Raw genomic sequence first — 16,212 nt, forward strand, 5'->3', positions numbered from 1 at the left:
CCCAACTGAAAAACTGCAAAATTACTGTATTACCCTGTATTTTACTGTCCTACTTTTACTATTATGTAGACTATTCTGTTTTGTGTTTACATGTGATGTATTGTATATTGTATACATGCACTTTTATTATGTTCTTGTGTGATGTATCGCACATTTTATTGCTGTCTGATATATTGCAAATGGTATTGCTGTCATCTTGGCCAGGTCTCCCTTGCAAAAGAGATCTTGTCTCTCAATGGGACTTCCTGGTTAAATAAAGGTTAAATAAAAATTTAAATAAAAAATACAGTGAGTGAGTCGTGGGCAGACAGGCAGCGTTCAGGAGTCTTACTGCCCCTGAGCCTGCTGGTCCAGCCGTGAGACGGCGGTACCGTTTACCAGACGGCGGTACCGTTCACCAGACGGCGGTACCGTTCACCAGACGGCGGTACCGTTTACCAGACGGCATCAGCTGAAACAGTCACACCGTTGGGATGACTGGGGTCCTTCATAATCCTGCAGGTTTGGCTGACGCACCGTTCGTTGAATATATCCTGGATGGAGGGAAGCTCAATGTCTGGGCTGTTCGTATACAGTACCCATAACTGACCCATAACTGACCCACAGCAAGTCTATACCTTGATTGATTGATTGATTGAAAATGTTATTAACAGATTGCAGAATGGGTACAATACATTACGGCTCAATACACACAATTGTTAAGGGGATGCAGACCAGAGAAAGACTTTCGTCTTGTTTACATCAGGGTCCCCCATTTTCAATTCATCAGGACGGCTGTGCCAGAGCGGAGGATTGGGGGGGTGGGGAGTTCCTTGAGGGAGGTGGGGGGAACTTCTGTGAAGAAGACCCTGGTGGGTGAGGAGGGACACCTTAACCCTTTCACGACCACACTACAGAAGGTTAACCCTTTTACGACCACACTAAAGAAGGTTAACCCTTTCACTACCACACTACAGACGGTTAGGATGGGGGGGGGGGGTGATGTGCTCATATTTGCGACACCCCCATCAGGATCCTGGCAGCGCTCTTTTGGACAAACTGAAGTTTCTGGATGTTTTTGCCAGGAATCCAGACGAGGAAAGCGTTGCACTAGTCCAGCCTGGAGGAGATAACGGAGTGCACTGCAGCACATACCTGCACATCACCTGTAGATACTGTATCTATATCTGATCAGCACATACCTGCACATCACCTGTAGATACTGTATCTATATCTGATCAGCACATACCTGCACATCACCTGTAGATACTGTATCTATATCTGATCAGCACATACCTGCACATCACCTGTAGATACTGTATCTATATCTGATCAGCACATACCTGCACATCACCTGTAGATACTATATCTATATCTGATCAGCACATACCTGCACATCACCTGTAGATACTGTATCTATATCTGATCAGCACATACCTGCACATCACCTGTAGATACTATATCTATATCTGATCAGCACATACCTGCACATCACCTGTAGATACTATATCTATATCTGATTAGCACCATACTCAGTAGTAGTACTAATACATATTGTAACGACCCTGGGATCGAGGCCATTGATCAGCCTGGCTCTAGGTGACGCTACTGGTCACGTGAGCCCGGGGTTGGTAGAGGGGAGGGGGCAAGGGCAGAGGGTGTGAGAGGGTGGTACACCTGAGTGCGCTCTCTTGGGGTATGGGAACGCAAGCGGAGATGACACACCGAGTCTTTGTACCGGAGACCCATACCTGAGAGTTGAATAAAAGGTGAGAAACAACACCGAGTCGTGAGTCTTCAATAGCGGAAACGCTACAATATATTTTATATCCAGTTGAATCACCTGTGCATTGTATATTACTGTTGCACTTTACCGTTACATTTGCCCTCTGGTTGGATGGCACATTTATTTTTGTTGTACTGTACTTGTGCTGCATGACGATGACAATACATTTTAATCTAATCGAATCTGTGGCTATCGTGCTGAACTCAGGTGCATGTTTGTGGTAGATTATGTGTAAAGTCACCGAGCAGCCGATTGTAATGTGTAAATGTGATACATATATATATATATATGTACAGTATCTGTTCAAATGTTGTCCTGGGTTATCATGGTATGACAAATACAATGAAATTACTGGTACAATATGAACCATTTGTGTGTGTTATTTTGTCTACATTGTTGATACAAATCTTCATAATTTATCTAGCCAGTGTCCAGAGAATTAACAACAGACTACATTTAGAGTTGAACAGCATGTCAGCATGTTGTATCATGTATGGTTATAACAATATATAAAGCCGGCTGCACCCCGTCTGAGACAGACACCCGTCACAGCCTGGCTGGGCTCTGGGTGAAACGTCACAGAAGGCCACAAGGAGCAGCTAATGTTGGGCGCTTTGTCAACTCAGAGGAACAAGTGTTTTAAAAAAGATTACAACATCGCTCACCGTCATGTACATACTGAACATGAGAACTTTATTTTTTAACAGCTTATCAGACACAGAAACACCTTGAAATAATAAATAAATAAATAAAACAGACCCAGCACCACTCTAAACCTACAGTATAGCTCAAGTAAAATGACCGTTTCATTTTCTTTAACACGTTACCAACGTCGAACTCAGGAACCCTCAACGCACAACGTTACAACAACTGTCACTTTTCACTTGAAAACACAATGTTGCAAATATTTGGGTCTTCTTTCAAAAACCTTGTTTGCTAAAAAAAAACATGACATTCACTTCAGCCCCGATGGAACATTTATAACAACCAGCTAGAGGAAGAGGAAAGAGAAGGAAGGACAGAGGAACGGTTGGGAGAGGTTGGGTGGCGTTTGCTGATACTTGGTAGGGTTGGTTGGCATTTGGTAAGGTCGGGAGGTATTTGATAGGATTAGTGGGGTTTGGTAGTATTTGGTTGGGTTGGGTCTTGGTGTGGGTAGTGGTGGTGTTGGGTCTTGGTGTGGGTAGTGGTGGTGTTGGGTCTTGGTGTGGGTAGTGGTGGTGTTGGGTCTTGGTGTGGGTAGTGGTGGTGTTGGGTTGGGTCTTGGTGTCTGTAGTGGTGGTGTTGGGTGGTGTCTTGGTGTGGGTAGTGGTGGTGTTGGGTTGGGTCTTGGTGTGGGTAGTGGTGGTGTTGGGTCTTGGTGTGGGTAGTGGTGGTGTTGGGTTGGGTCTTGGTGTGGGTAGTGGTGGTGTTGGGTGGTGTCTTGGTGTGGGTAGTGGTGGTGTTGGGTTGGGTCTTGGTGTGGGTAGTGGTGGTGTTGGGTTGGGTCTTGGTGTGGGTAGTGGTGGTGTTGGGTTGGGTCTTGGTGTGGGTAGTGGTGGTGTTGGGTTGGGTCTTGGTGTGGGTAGTGGTGGTGTTGGGTTGGGTCTTGGTGTGGGTAGTGGTGGTGTTGGGTGGTGTCTTGGTGTGGGTAGTGGTGGTGTTGGGTTGGGTCTTGGTGTGGGTAGTGGTGGTGTTGGGTCGGGTCTTGGTGTGGGTAGTGGTGGTGTTGGGTCGGGTCTTGGTGTGGGTAGTGGTGGTGTTGGGTTGGGTCTTGGTGTGGGTAGTGGTGGTGTTGGGTGGTGTCTTGGTGTGGGTAGTGGTGGTGTTGGGTCGGGTCTTGGTGTGGGTAGTGGTGGTGTTGGGTTGGGTCTTGGTGTGGGTAGTGGTGGTGTTGGGTTGGGTCTTGGTGTGGGTAGTGGTGGTGTTGGGTGGTGTCTTGGTGTGGGTAGTGGTGGTGTTGGGTCGGGTCTTGGTGTGGGTAGTGGTGGTGTTGGGTCGGGTCTTGGTGTGGGTAGTGGTGGTGTTGGGTTGGGTCTTGGTGTGGGTAGTGGTGGTGTTGGGTCGGGTCTTGGTGTACTGGTCTACTGCAGACAGCAGCTCTGTCCATTGGTGCCTCTGGAGCGCAGACACAGCCGGGGTTTGTAACGCTCCAGGTAGGTCAGCTGCTTGGTGTTGAACGCACCCCGACGTTTCCTGTCAAGCACAGAACACGACAGACTATAGATCACGACATCGCTCATAGTTTTATTATCGACGTGCACAATTAATGCTATTATAGTGTGACTTTTATTTGCAGTTCCATGTAGATGGCAAGACTACATTAATATACTATAGTACAGAAATACATACAACTAGAACCTACAGTACGGTATATAAATACATGCTATAACTAGAACGTACAGTACTACAGTGCCGTATAGAAATATGATATAACTAGAACATACAGCCCTACAGTGCCGTACAGAAATACATATACAGTAACTAGAACATACAGCCGTAGAAATACATATAACTAGAACCTACAGTCGTATGAAGTGGACAGCGTCCTCATACTCCATGCCACACTCTATCAGAGCCAGGGCCACCAACACAGGAGCTCTGAGAGGAGACAATCAATCAATCAATCAATCAATCAATCAATCAATCAACCAACCAATCAGTGTATGAGCCCTGCAAACAGCCCATATACTACCATACTAAAACTATGGTAGTGGTCTATATGCTTCCATATACATGCTTTTCCTGAATTTCCCCAAGGGGATCAATAAAGGAATATCTTATATTATCTTATCCACTAAGAACTATACCACCAATAGTCCATACTATATAGTGAACACTAGGTGGTCCATACTATATAGTGAACACTAGGTGGTCCATACTATATAGTGAACACTAGGTGGTCCATACTATATAGTGAACACTAGGTGGTCCATACTATATAGTGAACACTAGGTGGTCCATACTATATAGTGAACACTAGGTGGTCCATACTATATAGTGAACACTGAGTGGTCCATACTATATAGTGAACACTAGGTGGTCCATACTATATAGTGAACACTGAGTGGTCCATACTATATAGTGAACACTAGGTGGTCCATACTATATAGTGAACACTAGGTCCATACTATATAGTGAACACTAAGGTGGTCCATACTATATAGTGAACACTAGGTGGTCCATACTATATAGTGAACACTAGGTGGTCCATACTATATAGTGAACACTAAGGTGGTCCATACTATATAGTGAACACTAAGGTGGTCCATACTATATAGTGAACACTAGGTGGTCCATACTATATAGTGAACACTGGGTGGTCCATACTATATAGTGAACACTAGGTGGTCCATACTATATAGTGAACACGAAGGTGGTCCATACTATATAGTGAACACTAGGTGGTCCATACTATATAGTGAACACTGGGTGGTCCATACTATATAGTGAACACTGAGTGGTCCATACTATATAGTGAACACTGGGTGGTCCATACTATATAGTGAACACTGGGTGGTCCATACTATATAGTGAACACTGGGTGGTCCATACTATATAGTGAACACTGAGTGGTCCATACTATATAGTGAACACTAGGTGGTCCATACTATATAGTGAACACTAGGTGGTCCATACTATATAGTGAACACGAAGGTGGTCCATACTATATAGTGAACACTAGGTGGTCCATACTATATAGTGAACACTGGGTGGTCCATACTATATAGTGAACACTGAGTGGTCCATACTATATAGTGAACACTGAGTGGTCCATACTATATAGTGAACACTGGGTGGTCCATACTATATAGTGAACACTGAGTGGGCCATACTATATAGTGAACACTGAGTGGTCTATACTATATACTGAATACTAAGTAGGGATGGGCATTTTTAAGAAAAATCCAGATCGATTGATCGCATGCTATACTCGAGTGATCGTGTATTACTCGGATTTTTTTTTTTTTTTTTTAATTAGACTTTTTTTTTACTTAATTTTGTTCATTCATGGGGGTGGAGCGACAGCAACCACCTCCAACTCAACACCAGTAAGACCAAGGAGCTGGTGGTGGACTTCCGGAGGGGCAAGAAGAGCCCCCCCCCGATTCCCATCTCCATCCGAGGGGTGGATGTGGAGATGGTGGACTCATACAAGTTCCTTGGGGTACACCTGAACAATAAACTGGACTGGTCGGACAACACAGAGGCCCTCTACAGGAAGGGACAGAGCAGGCTGTTCTTCCTGAGGAGACTCAGGTCCTTCAATGTGTGCAACAAACTGCTGCAGTCTTTTTACCAGTCTGTTGTGGCCAGCATCCTCTTCTATGCTGTGGCATGCTGGGGAGGCTACATCAACTCAAGGGACACCAACAAGCTCAACAAGCTGGTGAGGAAGGCTAGCTCCGTGGTGGGAGTCGAGCTACCTAGACTTGAGGTGATGGTAGAGAGGGGGATGATAAGGATTGATTGAAGCTGGATGCCATCATGGAGAACCCCTACCACCCCCTCTACGACGAGCTAGTCAAGATGAGAAGCTCGTTCAGCCACAGACTCATCCCCCCCCGACACTCAACTAACCGCCTCGGACAGTCCTTCATACCAGCGGCCATCAGGCTCCACAACAGTGGGCAGCGACTAGCAGCCTCCAGGCCCCACAACAGGGGGCAGCGACAGCGACTGCTACCAGACATTGACCTGGGACTTATAGGAACCCAAGGGGGACAAAGTAGACTACCCTGGTACTTTGATTAATGTATACTCAGTAGATAGTAAATTATAACACTACCTCATGCATACTGCACCTCATGTGACACTGTGAATAATGTGAATATTCCTCAGCTAGTCAGATAGTAAATTATATTGACCATATTGATCAAATTGTTTACACTGCCTGTGTTGTCTTTTACTACCTGTATACTGTGTTGTTTTACTACCTGTACCCCTCCCCCCCTCCCCCCCATGCTGCTATGATGCCTGAATTTCCCCAAGGGGATCAATAAAGGAATATCTTATCTTATCTTATCTTATATGTTTAAGGAAACCAACAAACAGTTATTATCTTACACATACATGTGAAACAAATATGTAAAAAATTCATTAATAAAAAAAAAGATTTTAATATTTCTTTTTCATAAAAATGATTAATAATTTAAGATTGATTTTTCTCATAGCTACAAGTAATCGATTACTCACGGCCATCCCTAACACTAAGTGGTCCATACTGACCGTCCCAGTCCCGCCACACAGTGAACCGCAACGCAGCAGCCAGGCTCCTCCCTAAACTTGGTTTGCAGCAGGCTCAGCCAATCATCAACCACCTGGTCTGGGGGGGCGGAGCCATCGTCAAATGGCCAATCCTGGTGGGAGAGTAAGGACACAGAGTTATGAACCAATTAGAGCACAACAATAGAGCTCCACAGGCCCCGCCCCACTCCGATTCCCTTCACACACACACACACACACACACAGTAGTGTGATTGACAAGTCTCATGATGGAAACAGAGAATACGTTCATAACATTTTAATTAAACAGGAAAATTATCAAACAAGTGTTTCCTCTTCCAGAAAATGGTACTCCGTCTATTATTGAATATTTTTTTGGATGGAAGAGCCACACATTGACGGGCAAAGAGCCACATGCGGCTCGCGAGCCACGGGTTGGCCACCCCTGCGCTAGACGCTCGCAAAGTGCTGTGACTTTCCACATATATATATATTCCATATATATGTGGAATAATGTTCTAAATTACATTTTCCTGAAGTCATTTTGAAATTTCAGAGACCCGTTGTCGGCTGTGCTAGTGTTAAGAACAAAATAAGAGGAAATCTGTTCTTACATCGCTTCGTGAATGAGGCCCAATGTCATCTCTGTCCGTTCAGTAGAAAGCTATCTGGCTGCAAGCTAGCCTAGCTTAGCACAAATGAATGTAGGTGGAAACGGACCAGCTAGCTTAGCCGTTAGCACAAAAACACCCCTCCCAGAGTTTTAAGCTAGGCTAGTGGTCCATTACCGCTTCCACCTGGAGAAGACAGGAAGCGCACTTCCCATAATGTTGGCGTGTTCCTTTAAGGCATGTATCCATGTAACGTCCCCATATTTCACACAAAGTGTGTGTGTGTGTCTATGCCTGTGTGTGTGTATCCGTGCCTGTGTGTATATGTGTGTGTGTGTATCTGTGTGTGTTAGGGGTGTAACGGTACACAAAAACCACGGTACGGTACGTACCTGGGTTTTGAAGTCAAGGTTCGGTACAGGTTTTCGGTACAGTGGGGGGGGGAGTTTGGCTTTCCATGTTCCACTCAGGGGCGATGTAGTGGGCGGTAACTAATTGTACTTGTAGGGCTGTCGACGAATATTCTATATTGAAATTAATAACCGACTTGTAAAATTTTTTAATAACAATAATAATTATATTAGATAAAAAACAGCCCCCGGTGGGCGGTCGTTAGTGGTTAACATACCGTTGTATTCGTTCGGTACACTACACAGCCGTTCGGTACGGTACACACTGAAACGGTTCGGTACGGATACGTGTACCTTTACACCTGTGTGTGTGTGTGTGTGTGTGTGTGTGTGTGTGTGTGTGTGTGTGTGTGTGTGTGTGTGTGTGTCCTACCAGGACTTGTATCCCCTCTTGTTCTATAGGTGTTTTGTCGTAGGTAGCAGCACACACTCTGACCAGGGTCTGTACCCTGAAGGCCTTCAGATCCTAGACACACACACACACACACACACACACACACACACACACACACACACACACACACACACACACACACACACACACACACACACACACACACACACACACACACACACACACACACACACACACACACACACACACACACACACACACACACACACACACACACACACACACACACACACACACACACACACAAACGAATTAATACAGTGTGATAAACCATCATGGAGCTTAAATGCATCTCAACATTATCCCAATATGGTGTAGTATAAATAGTATGATTTAGTTATATTATAATAAAATAAAAATTATAAAATTATATAGTATATGTAAGGGATAATGTATAGCTACGAGGTCATTGTCGCAAAAGAATTGACCGACACGGAGTTTAGAATACCGAGGCGCCGCGCCGTAGCTATACATTATCCCGCTTATTACATGGCTAACTTACTAACAATATACCTAATTCATTTGACACCATCGACAAGACGAGATCAAATGCAGACGCAGTTGTTCTGTGGCTCCTCTGTCATCGCCGGCAGCCGGCAGGTGTGTGGTCTGATTACCTGATGAGTGCAGCTGTGCATCTGCTGAGCAGCTTTCATGACTGCGATCAAAATGTTTGATTGCGATTGGTCAATAGCGCTCCGTTACCCGTATAAGCGGTCATTATTGCGCGTTGCCCATGACAGCGGTCAGTTATCGAGAAATAACTGACCGCTGTCAGGGGCAACCGAGCGCTATTGACCAATCACAATCAAGCATTTTGGCGAATGTTAAAACGCCATGTAATAAAGAAGTATAATATAGAATAATACATTATATAAATGTATAGATACATGTGTGTGTGTGTGTGTGTGTGTGTGTGTGTGTGTGTGTGTATAAATGAATGAACCTAAATATGTAGTTTGACTGATAGATACACAAAATGGGTTTATTTTAGGGATGTCCGATATTATCTATGTTATCAGTCTTAGGATAATCAGACTCGTTTTCACAGATATATAAGCGTTTATGTGATATGTGATATAGCTGTTTTGACTGTAAAAGCCATCAGGAAATAAGAGCAGAGATTATCAGCGCGCGGCAGGAGCGTGTGTGCGCACACATATACTATCGATCATCTAGCGTTTATTTGAAAACGATTCATAAATAGGCCGAAAAATGACAACGTTCTGGAATATTCCAGTAAAAGGCGATTATCATAGAATGGGTTTTTTTTTTCTCGCGAAAACGAGTGATTTTCAAAATGCTATCAAACGGAAATTAAGCGATAAAAAAACAATCCGCTTCGACAATGTTGACTGGAAAATGAGTCTTTGATAAGCGACGGGGCAGATTAGCCACATAGCCATAATTTAAAACATAGATTAGGCGATATTAAGTTAACATTGGAGTGGGTTTGGGCATCAAGGGGGTAAAAACGAAAACACGGCGTGGCATACAAAGTGTTTACGGGTGTGTGCGAGGGTGTACCTCTAAGAAGCGGCCCATCTGGGCGTTGGTGGGGTTGTGCGTGAGGAGGAATCGCAGGCAGTCGTAGCTGATCTCCACCGGAGCGGGTCGGTTCATGATGACGTCCAGACAGACAGGCCAGACACACGGGCAGATTAAAGACCCCTCACTTTAAACACGTCTAAAACAAATGATACAAAAAACTCCCCTGAATGGCAAAAATGTATAAGTGCAACAAAATGGAGATGGAATCTCTAAACTTCTAAATAAAAAATCTTCTGCTTGGATGAAGATGAAAAATAGTCTTCAGTCTTGAGGGGCGGGGGGGTAAAAACGTGACACTTAAACTATAAGCAGACTGGCGTCAATAAGTCTTCTGTTTGGATGAAGATTGAAAATAAGTCTTAGAATTCAGAGTCCAAAGATTATCAATAAATACTCTTCTGACAGGAGAAAACTTCTTCCCAGGACAATAATACATCGGTCTTCTAATAAAAGGATTCTTGGGACAGTTTGAGTTTGGTTTGTTCTTTAGTCTGTTGGCTCATTAAGGAAGACTTGTGCTACTCAGGGGAGGGGAGGGAGAGAGAGGAGAAAGAGGGATGAGAGGAGAGCTGGTCTCTCCCAAGCTCTCCAGGTTAGCTGGCAGACTGTCCTCTCTCTGGTCCTCATGTGGGTTGGCCACTGGGCGGGGGGGCAGTGATGCTGGCCTGTGTACAGAACCGACATGTTATGCTTTAACACCCAAGACCTTTAACACACTTTGAACCATTAAGGCTCTCTTAGTCGACTAAAACCTTTAACACACTTTGAACCATTAAGGCTCTCTTAGTCGACTAAAACCTTTAACACACTTTGAACCATTAAGGCTCTCTTAGTCGACTAAAACCTTTAACACACTTTGAACCATTAAGGCTCTCTTAGTCGACTAAAACCTTTAAACACACTTTGAACCATTAAGGCTCTCTTAGTCGACTAAAACCTTTAACACACTTTGAACCATTAAGGCTCTCTTAGTCGACTAAAACCTTTAAACACACTTTGAACCATTAAGGCTCTCTTAGTCGACTAAAACCTTTAAATACACTTTGAACCATTAAGGCTCTCTTAGTCGACTAAAACCTTTAAACACACTTTGAACCATTAAGGCTCTCTTAGTCGACTAAAACCTTTAACACACTTTGAACCATTAAGGCTCTCTTAGTCGACTAAAACCTTTAAACACACTTTGAACCATTAAGGCTCTCTTAGTCGACTAAAACCTTTAACACACTTTGAACCATTAAGGCTCTCTTAGTCGACTAAAACCTTTAAACACACTTTGAACCATTAAGGCTCTCTTAGTCGACTAAAACCTTTAAACACACTTTGAACCATTAAGGCTCTCTTAGTCGACTAAAACCTTTAAACACACTTTGAACCATTAAGGCTCTCTTAGTCGACTAAAACCTTTAAACACACTTTGAACCATTAAGGCTCTCTTAGTCGACTAAAACCTTTAAACACACTTTGAACCATTAAGGCTCTCTTAGTCGACTAAAACCTTTAAACACACTTTGAACCATTAAGGCTCTCTTAGTCGACTAAAACCTTTAACACACTTTGAACCATTAAGGCTCTCTTAGTCGACTAAAACCTTTAAACACACTTTGAACCATTAACACATTCCTTGCCAGCCATTGTACCCATCAAAGTACCCTCTCTGCCAGCGCTATAAGTCTATGGAGATGTTTACCTTCTTTGCAGGGCTATAACTTTTTAAATTGTATTGCTATATTGACATCACTATGGCCCATTCAACATCGATTATCTATCGTTCAGGATGTGGGAACGTTATATTTTTTCATTCATACATTCATACAAAAATACCTTCTAGAATATAAGTATGTTTTTATCGTTTTCTGCAGTAATTCCTAGAACGTGAGTTATAGGCCTAAACGCATATATAGATTATCGATTGGCGTTTCTTCCCTATACACGCTATATTAAAAAATGCAAATGTATATGATCGGTATACGCTATGCTTCATCATGGGGGGGGGGGGGGGGGGGTCGTTTATAATTCTCCGATCATCAGTAAATGCTTTATGTAGGTTGGGTGATATATTGATCAGATCGGTTTGCTCACAAGGAAACTCACAATCGGGTTGAAAATAACGTTATATTCCTCTTACCGTGGGTCAATGAGACTGGCGGTGAAATATCCCAAGTACACGACGCTGATCGCCTAGGTCCATTTCCGGTTTGTATGTCGCAATAAACGCCGAAATAATATTGATTATTAAGTTTAGAAAGCGATCCATTATGTACATAATGTCTGTCGGGAGTCCCGCAACGATATGTGACGGCCGGATGATTTTCATCGACGCACATCGGCCACATCCTTACACTCGCCCGACCATCCACCAGGCGGCGGTATTGAGCCGTCGTTGCCGTCACCTATAGGGTCCAGCTGCAGCGTCGCGGGTGTATATATGAATTATGAATGCCATGGGCACAAAAATGAAATATTGATCTCAATAACGCTGGACAGCGTGGTCTGGCGCTCAACGCATGGCGGCCAATACCGCTGGAAAGCGATTTTGGCGCACAATGTGTTAAGGCTCTCTTAGTCGACTAAAACCTTTAAACACACTTTGAACCATTAAGGCTCTCTTAGTCGACTAAAACCTTTAACACACTTTGAACCATTAAGGCTCTCTTAGTCGACTAAAACCTTTAACACACTTTGAACCATTAAGGCTCTCTTAGTCGACTAAAACCTTTAACACACTTTGAACCATTAAGGCTCTCTTAGTCGACTAAAACCTTTAACAGACTTTGAACCATTAACCCTTTCAGTGCCACGGACGACATATCTCGTTTTATCAGCCCCCCCGTTGAGTGCCCACGACGACAAATATCGTTTTATTAGCGATCTGAATTCATATTTCATCAACCGAGTCTCCCGTTGGTACACCTGCCTCTACAGGAGCTCAGAATGGAAAAAAGCGCCCCCTATCGTCTATCCCTGTGTAACTGCAGGTCAGTCGCTTAGACTGACCTGGGATCTGTAGATATGTAGAGGCGGAGCCAGCTGGCTCCTTGTGCTGGCAAGAAGTCTGATCAACATGGAAGTCATCGCGGGACGGAAATCAGCCTGGAATATATATTCACAGCAGCCAATAATCAATCAATAAGCGTGATCGATATTTGGAATGCCGATCAGGAATTGGAATAATCTTTTTGGAGAACATCTGATCTCCGGTAAGGAATCTATTTTACCAGTCTTGAGATAATCAGAGTTGTATTCGCTGAGATCTCAGCGTTTGCCCTATGTGTGATGTGTGTGTGCGCGATCGCTGATGAGGAAATAAGAGAATCGATTTTTCAGATCGCCTCTATAGCGTGCATACGTACACATATACTACCGATAATCTAGCGTTTATTTGAAAACTATTCATAAATAGGCCGAAAAATAACAACGTTTTTGTGTATTCTAGAATATTCCAGTAAATTTATTTTATCATGGAATCTTTATATTTTCCTTGAAAACAAGGGATTTTCAAAATGCTATAAAACGAAAATGAACCGATAAAAAAACAATCCGCTTCGACAATGTTGACTGGAAAACGAGTCATTGATAAGCGACGGGCAGACTAGACACATAGCCATAATTTAAAACATAGATTAGGCGTTTTTAACGCTAACATTGAAGTGGATGGTGGGCATTCAACGGGGTAAATCAAGGTTAAGCAAGGGCTCTGAAAGTGTTATGGCTCTCTTAGTTGACCAAGACTTTTTTTCTTTCTCTTTTTCCATCTTTCTCCCATCCCAATGTTAGTCGTTATGCCAATTCCCTACCTGGTCATTGCATGCTCTGCCCCCTACAGTCGGTCTGGGAGGGCGGAGACTATCACATGCTTCCTCCGACACATGTGTAGCCAATCCCCACTTATTTTCACCTGGCAGCGCGGACTCTCACTGGGGGAGTGTAACGTGTGGAATGATCACACTACCTCCCCCAGGTCTTTCCCTCGCTGTGTAGGCGCCCCGACCGATCTGTAGGAGTCGCTGTTTTACAACGACCAGGACCCACCCTCGCCGGCTTCCCACCCGCTAACACTGCCAATTGTGTCAGTGTGGACGGTTGGCCAAGCCGGAGGCACCACAGCTGGATTCAATCCCACTGTCTCTGTGGTGGTAGACGTTGACCAAGACCTTTAACACACTTTGAACCATTAACTCTTTGAGTGCCAGCGACGAGATTTCTCGTTAGTTCATGCCAACCGTTGAGTGCCAGCCGACGAGAGATCTCGTTTTTAATCGTTATTTTTTTTATTATCGATTTCCATACATTTTTCATCAATCTAGCCTCACGTTACCAGTGGGGGTCTGTCTGAACTCGAACAGGGAAAATACCGCCCCCTATCGTCTCTCCGGATGGTACTGCACCCCTTTGGATTGGATTGAATGAAACGCATGGAGAAAAAAAAGTCCTGCTTCCCCATTTTACTTGTCAGACAAATAACCGGAGACGATCCAAGTAATCGCCCACCACCAGAACAGCGGAGAATGTGTGTTTCCAGTACCCAGCATTGGATCAATAAACGCGGTCGATATTTGGAATGGCGATCAGGAATTGGAATAATCTTTTTGGAGAACATCTGAGGTAAGGAATCTATTTGACCAGTCTTGGGATAATCAGAGCTATTTTCACCTATATATCAGCGTGTGCCATATGTGTGTATGTGTGTGTCTGTGTGTGTGCGATCAGGAAATAAGATAATCGATTTTTCAGCCCGCTTCTATAGCGTGCATAAGTACACATATACTATCGATAATCTAGCGTTTATTTGAAAACGATTTATAAATAGGCGGAAAAATGACAACGTGTTTGTGTATTCCAGTGTATTCCAGTAAAGGGCGATTATCACAGAATATTTTTTTTCCCCCGAAACTTTCAAAAAACAAGCGTTTTTCAAAATGTTATCAAACGGAAATGAACCAATTAAAAAACAATCCGTTTCGACAACGTTGACTGCAAACAAGTCATTGATAAGCGACGGCCATATTAGACACATAGCCATAATTTAAGATATAGTTTATGCGTTCGCAAATATGAGAGCTCTGTCATTGAAGTGGGTGGTGGCACGCAACGGGGTTCCGGGGCACCGGAGGCGTGGCACTCAAAGTGTTAAGGCTCTCTTAGTCGACTAAAATCTTTAACACACTTTGAAGTGAACCATTAAGGCACTCTTAGTCGACTAAAGCTAGATTCATAGTTGTGTGTCAAACTGTTTATGAGTAACATTCCACACACAGGACAAGGATTGGTTGAGAACGGCATGCCTGAGTGTGATTGGATGACTGACTGAAATTATGAATTTGAATGATGTATGTATGATGTATGATGGGATGGACTCTGATGCCTCTTGTGATCGACGGGTAGATCAATAACAAATGGTTACCCAGCTCTGGTGTTTAGTTACCTGTGTGTTTATGGCAGTGTGTAGTGTGCCGTTACCTGTGTGTTTATGGCAGTGTGTAGATAGTGTGTTTAGTGTGCAGTTACCTGTGTGTTTATGGCAGTGTGTAGATAGTGTGTTTAGTGTGCAGTTACCCGTGTGTTTATGGTAGTGTGTAGATAGTGTGCAGTTACCTGTGTGTTTATGGCAGTGTGTAGATAGTGTGTTTAGTGTGCAGTTACCCGTGTGTTTATGGTAGTGTGTAGATAGTGTGTTTAGTGTGCAGTTACCCGTGTGTTTATGGTAGTGTGTAGATAGTGTGCAGTTACCTGTGTGTTTATGGCAGTGTGTAGATAGTGTGTTTATGGCAGTGTGTAGATAGTGTGTTTAGTGTGCAGTTACCCGTGTGTTTATGGCAGTGTGTAGATAGTGTGCAGTTACCTGTGTGTTTATGGCAGTGTGTAGATAGTGTGTAGATAGTGTGTAGATAGTGTGCAGTTACCTGTGTGTTTATGGCAGTGTGTAGATAGTGTGTTTAGTGTGCAGTTACCTGTGTGTTTATGGCAGTGTGTAGATAGTGTGTTTAGTGTGCAGTTACCTGTGTGTTTATGGCAGTGTGTAGATAGTGTGTTTAGTGTGCAGTTACCTGTGTGTTTATGGCAGTGTGTAGATAGTGTGTTTAGTGTGCAGTTACCTGTGTGTTTATGGCAGTGTGTTTAAGCCTCTCTGCTGTATCTCGCTCACTTGTCCACAATAAGCAACAGGTGCTGAGCGTGACAGAACTCGCCTCCTAACCACGATACCTCCATGCAGGTACTACCTGAGAGAGAGAGAGAGAGAGAGAGAGAGAGAGA

At 43.7% G+C, this 16,212-nt stretch overlaps 1 protein-coding gene across 1 annotated transcript; it reads right to left on the reverse strand.

Moving 5' to 3' along the window:
- Window positions 1–3,719: 3,719 nt before the first annotated feature.
- Window positions 3,720–10,474, reverse strand: LOC311248587 (protein tyrosine phosphatase type IVA 2-like). The gene is made up of 5 exons (XM_084338019.1): window positions 9,934–10,474; window positions 8,365–8,457; window positions 6,974–7,104; window positions 4,271–4,345; window positions 3,720–3,940 (listed from the first exon to the last, which is right to left on the reverse strand). The coding sequence occupies exons 1-5, from the start codon at window positions 10,027–10,029 to the stop codon at window positions 3,829–3,831; spliced, it is 507 nt and encodes a 168-aa protein (XP_084194145.1). The 5' UTR covers window positions 10,030–10,474; the 3' UTR covers window positions 3,720–3,828.
- Between the last annotated feature and the right edge of the window lie 5,738 nt (window positions 10,475–16,212).

Source organism: Notolepis coatsorum, assembly GCF_963971535.1.
Source record: "Notolepis coatsorum genome assembly, chromosome: 2".
Classification (NCBI taxonomy): domain Eukaryota; kingdom Metazoa; phylum Chordata; class Actinopteri; order Aulopiformes; family Paralepididae; genus Notolepis; species Notolepis coatsorum.

Coding starts and splice junctions, on each gene's coding strand:
- LOC311248587 (XM_084338019.1), bottom strand. CDS start 10,029: ATGAACCGACCCGCTCCGGTGGAGATCAGCTACGACTGCCTGCGATTC. Junction 7,105..8,364: donor AAGAGGGGATACAAGTCCTG/GTAGGACACACA, acceptor CTCTCCCACCAG/GATTGGCCATTTGACGATGG. Junction 4,346..6,973: donor TGTGTGGCGGGACTGGGACG/GTCAGTATGGAC, acceptor GTCTCCTCTCAG/AGCTCCTGTGTTGGTGGCCC.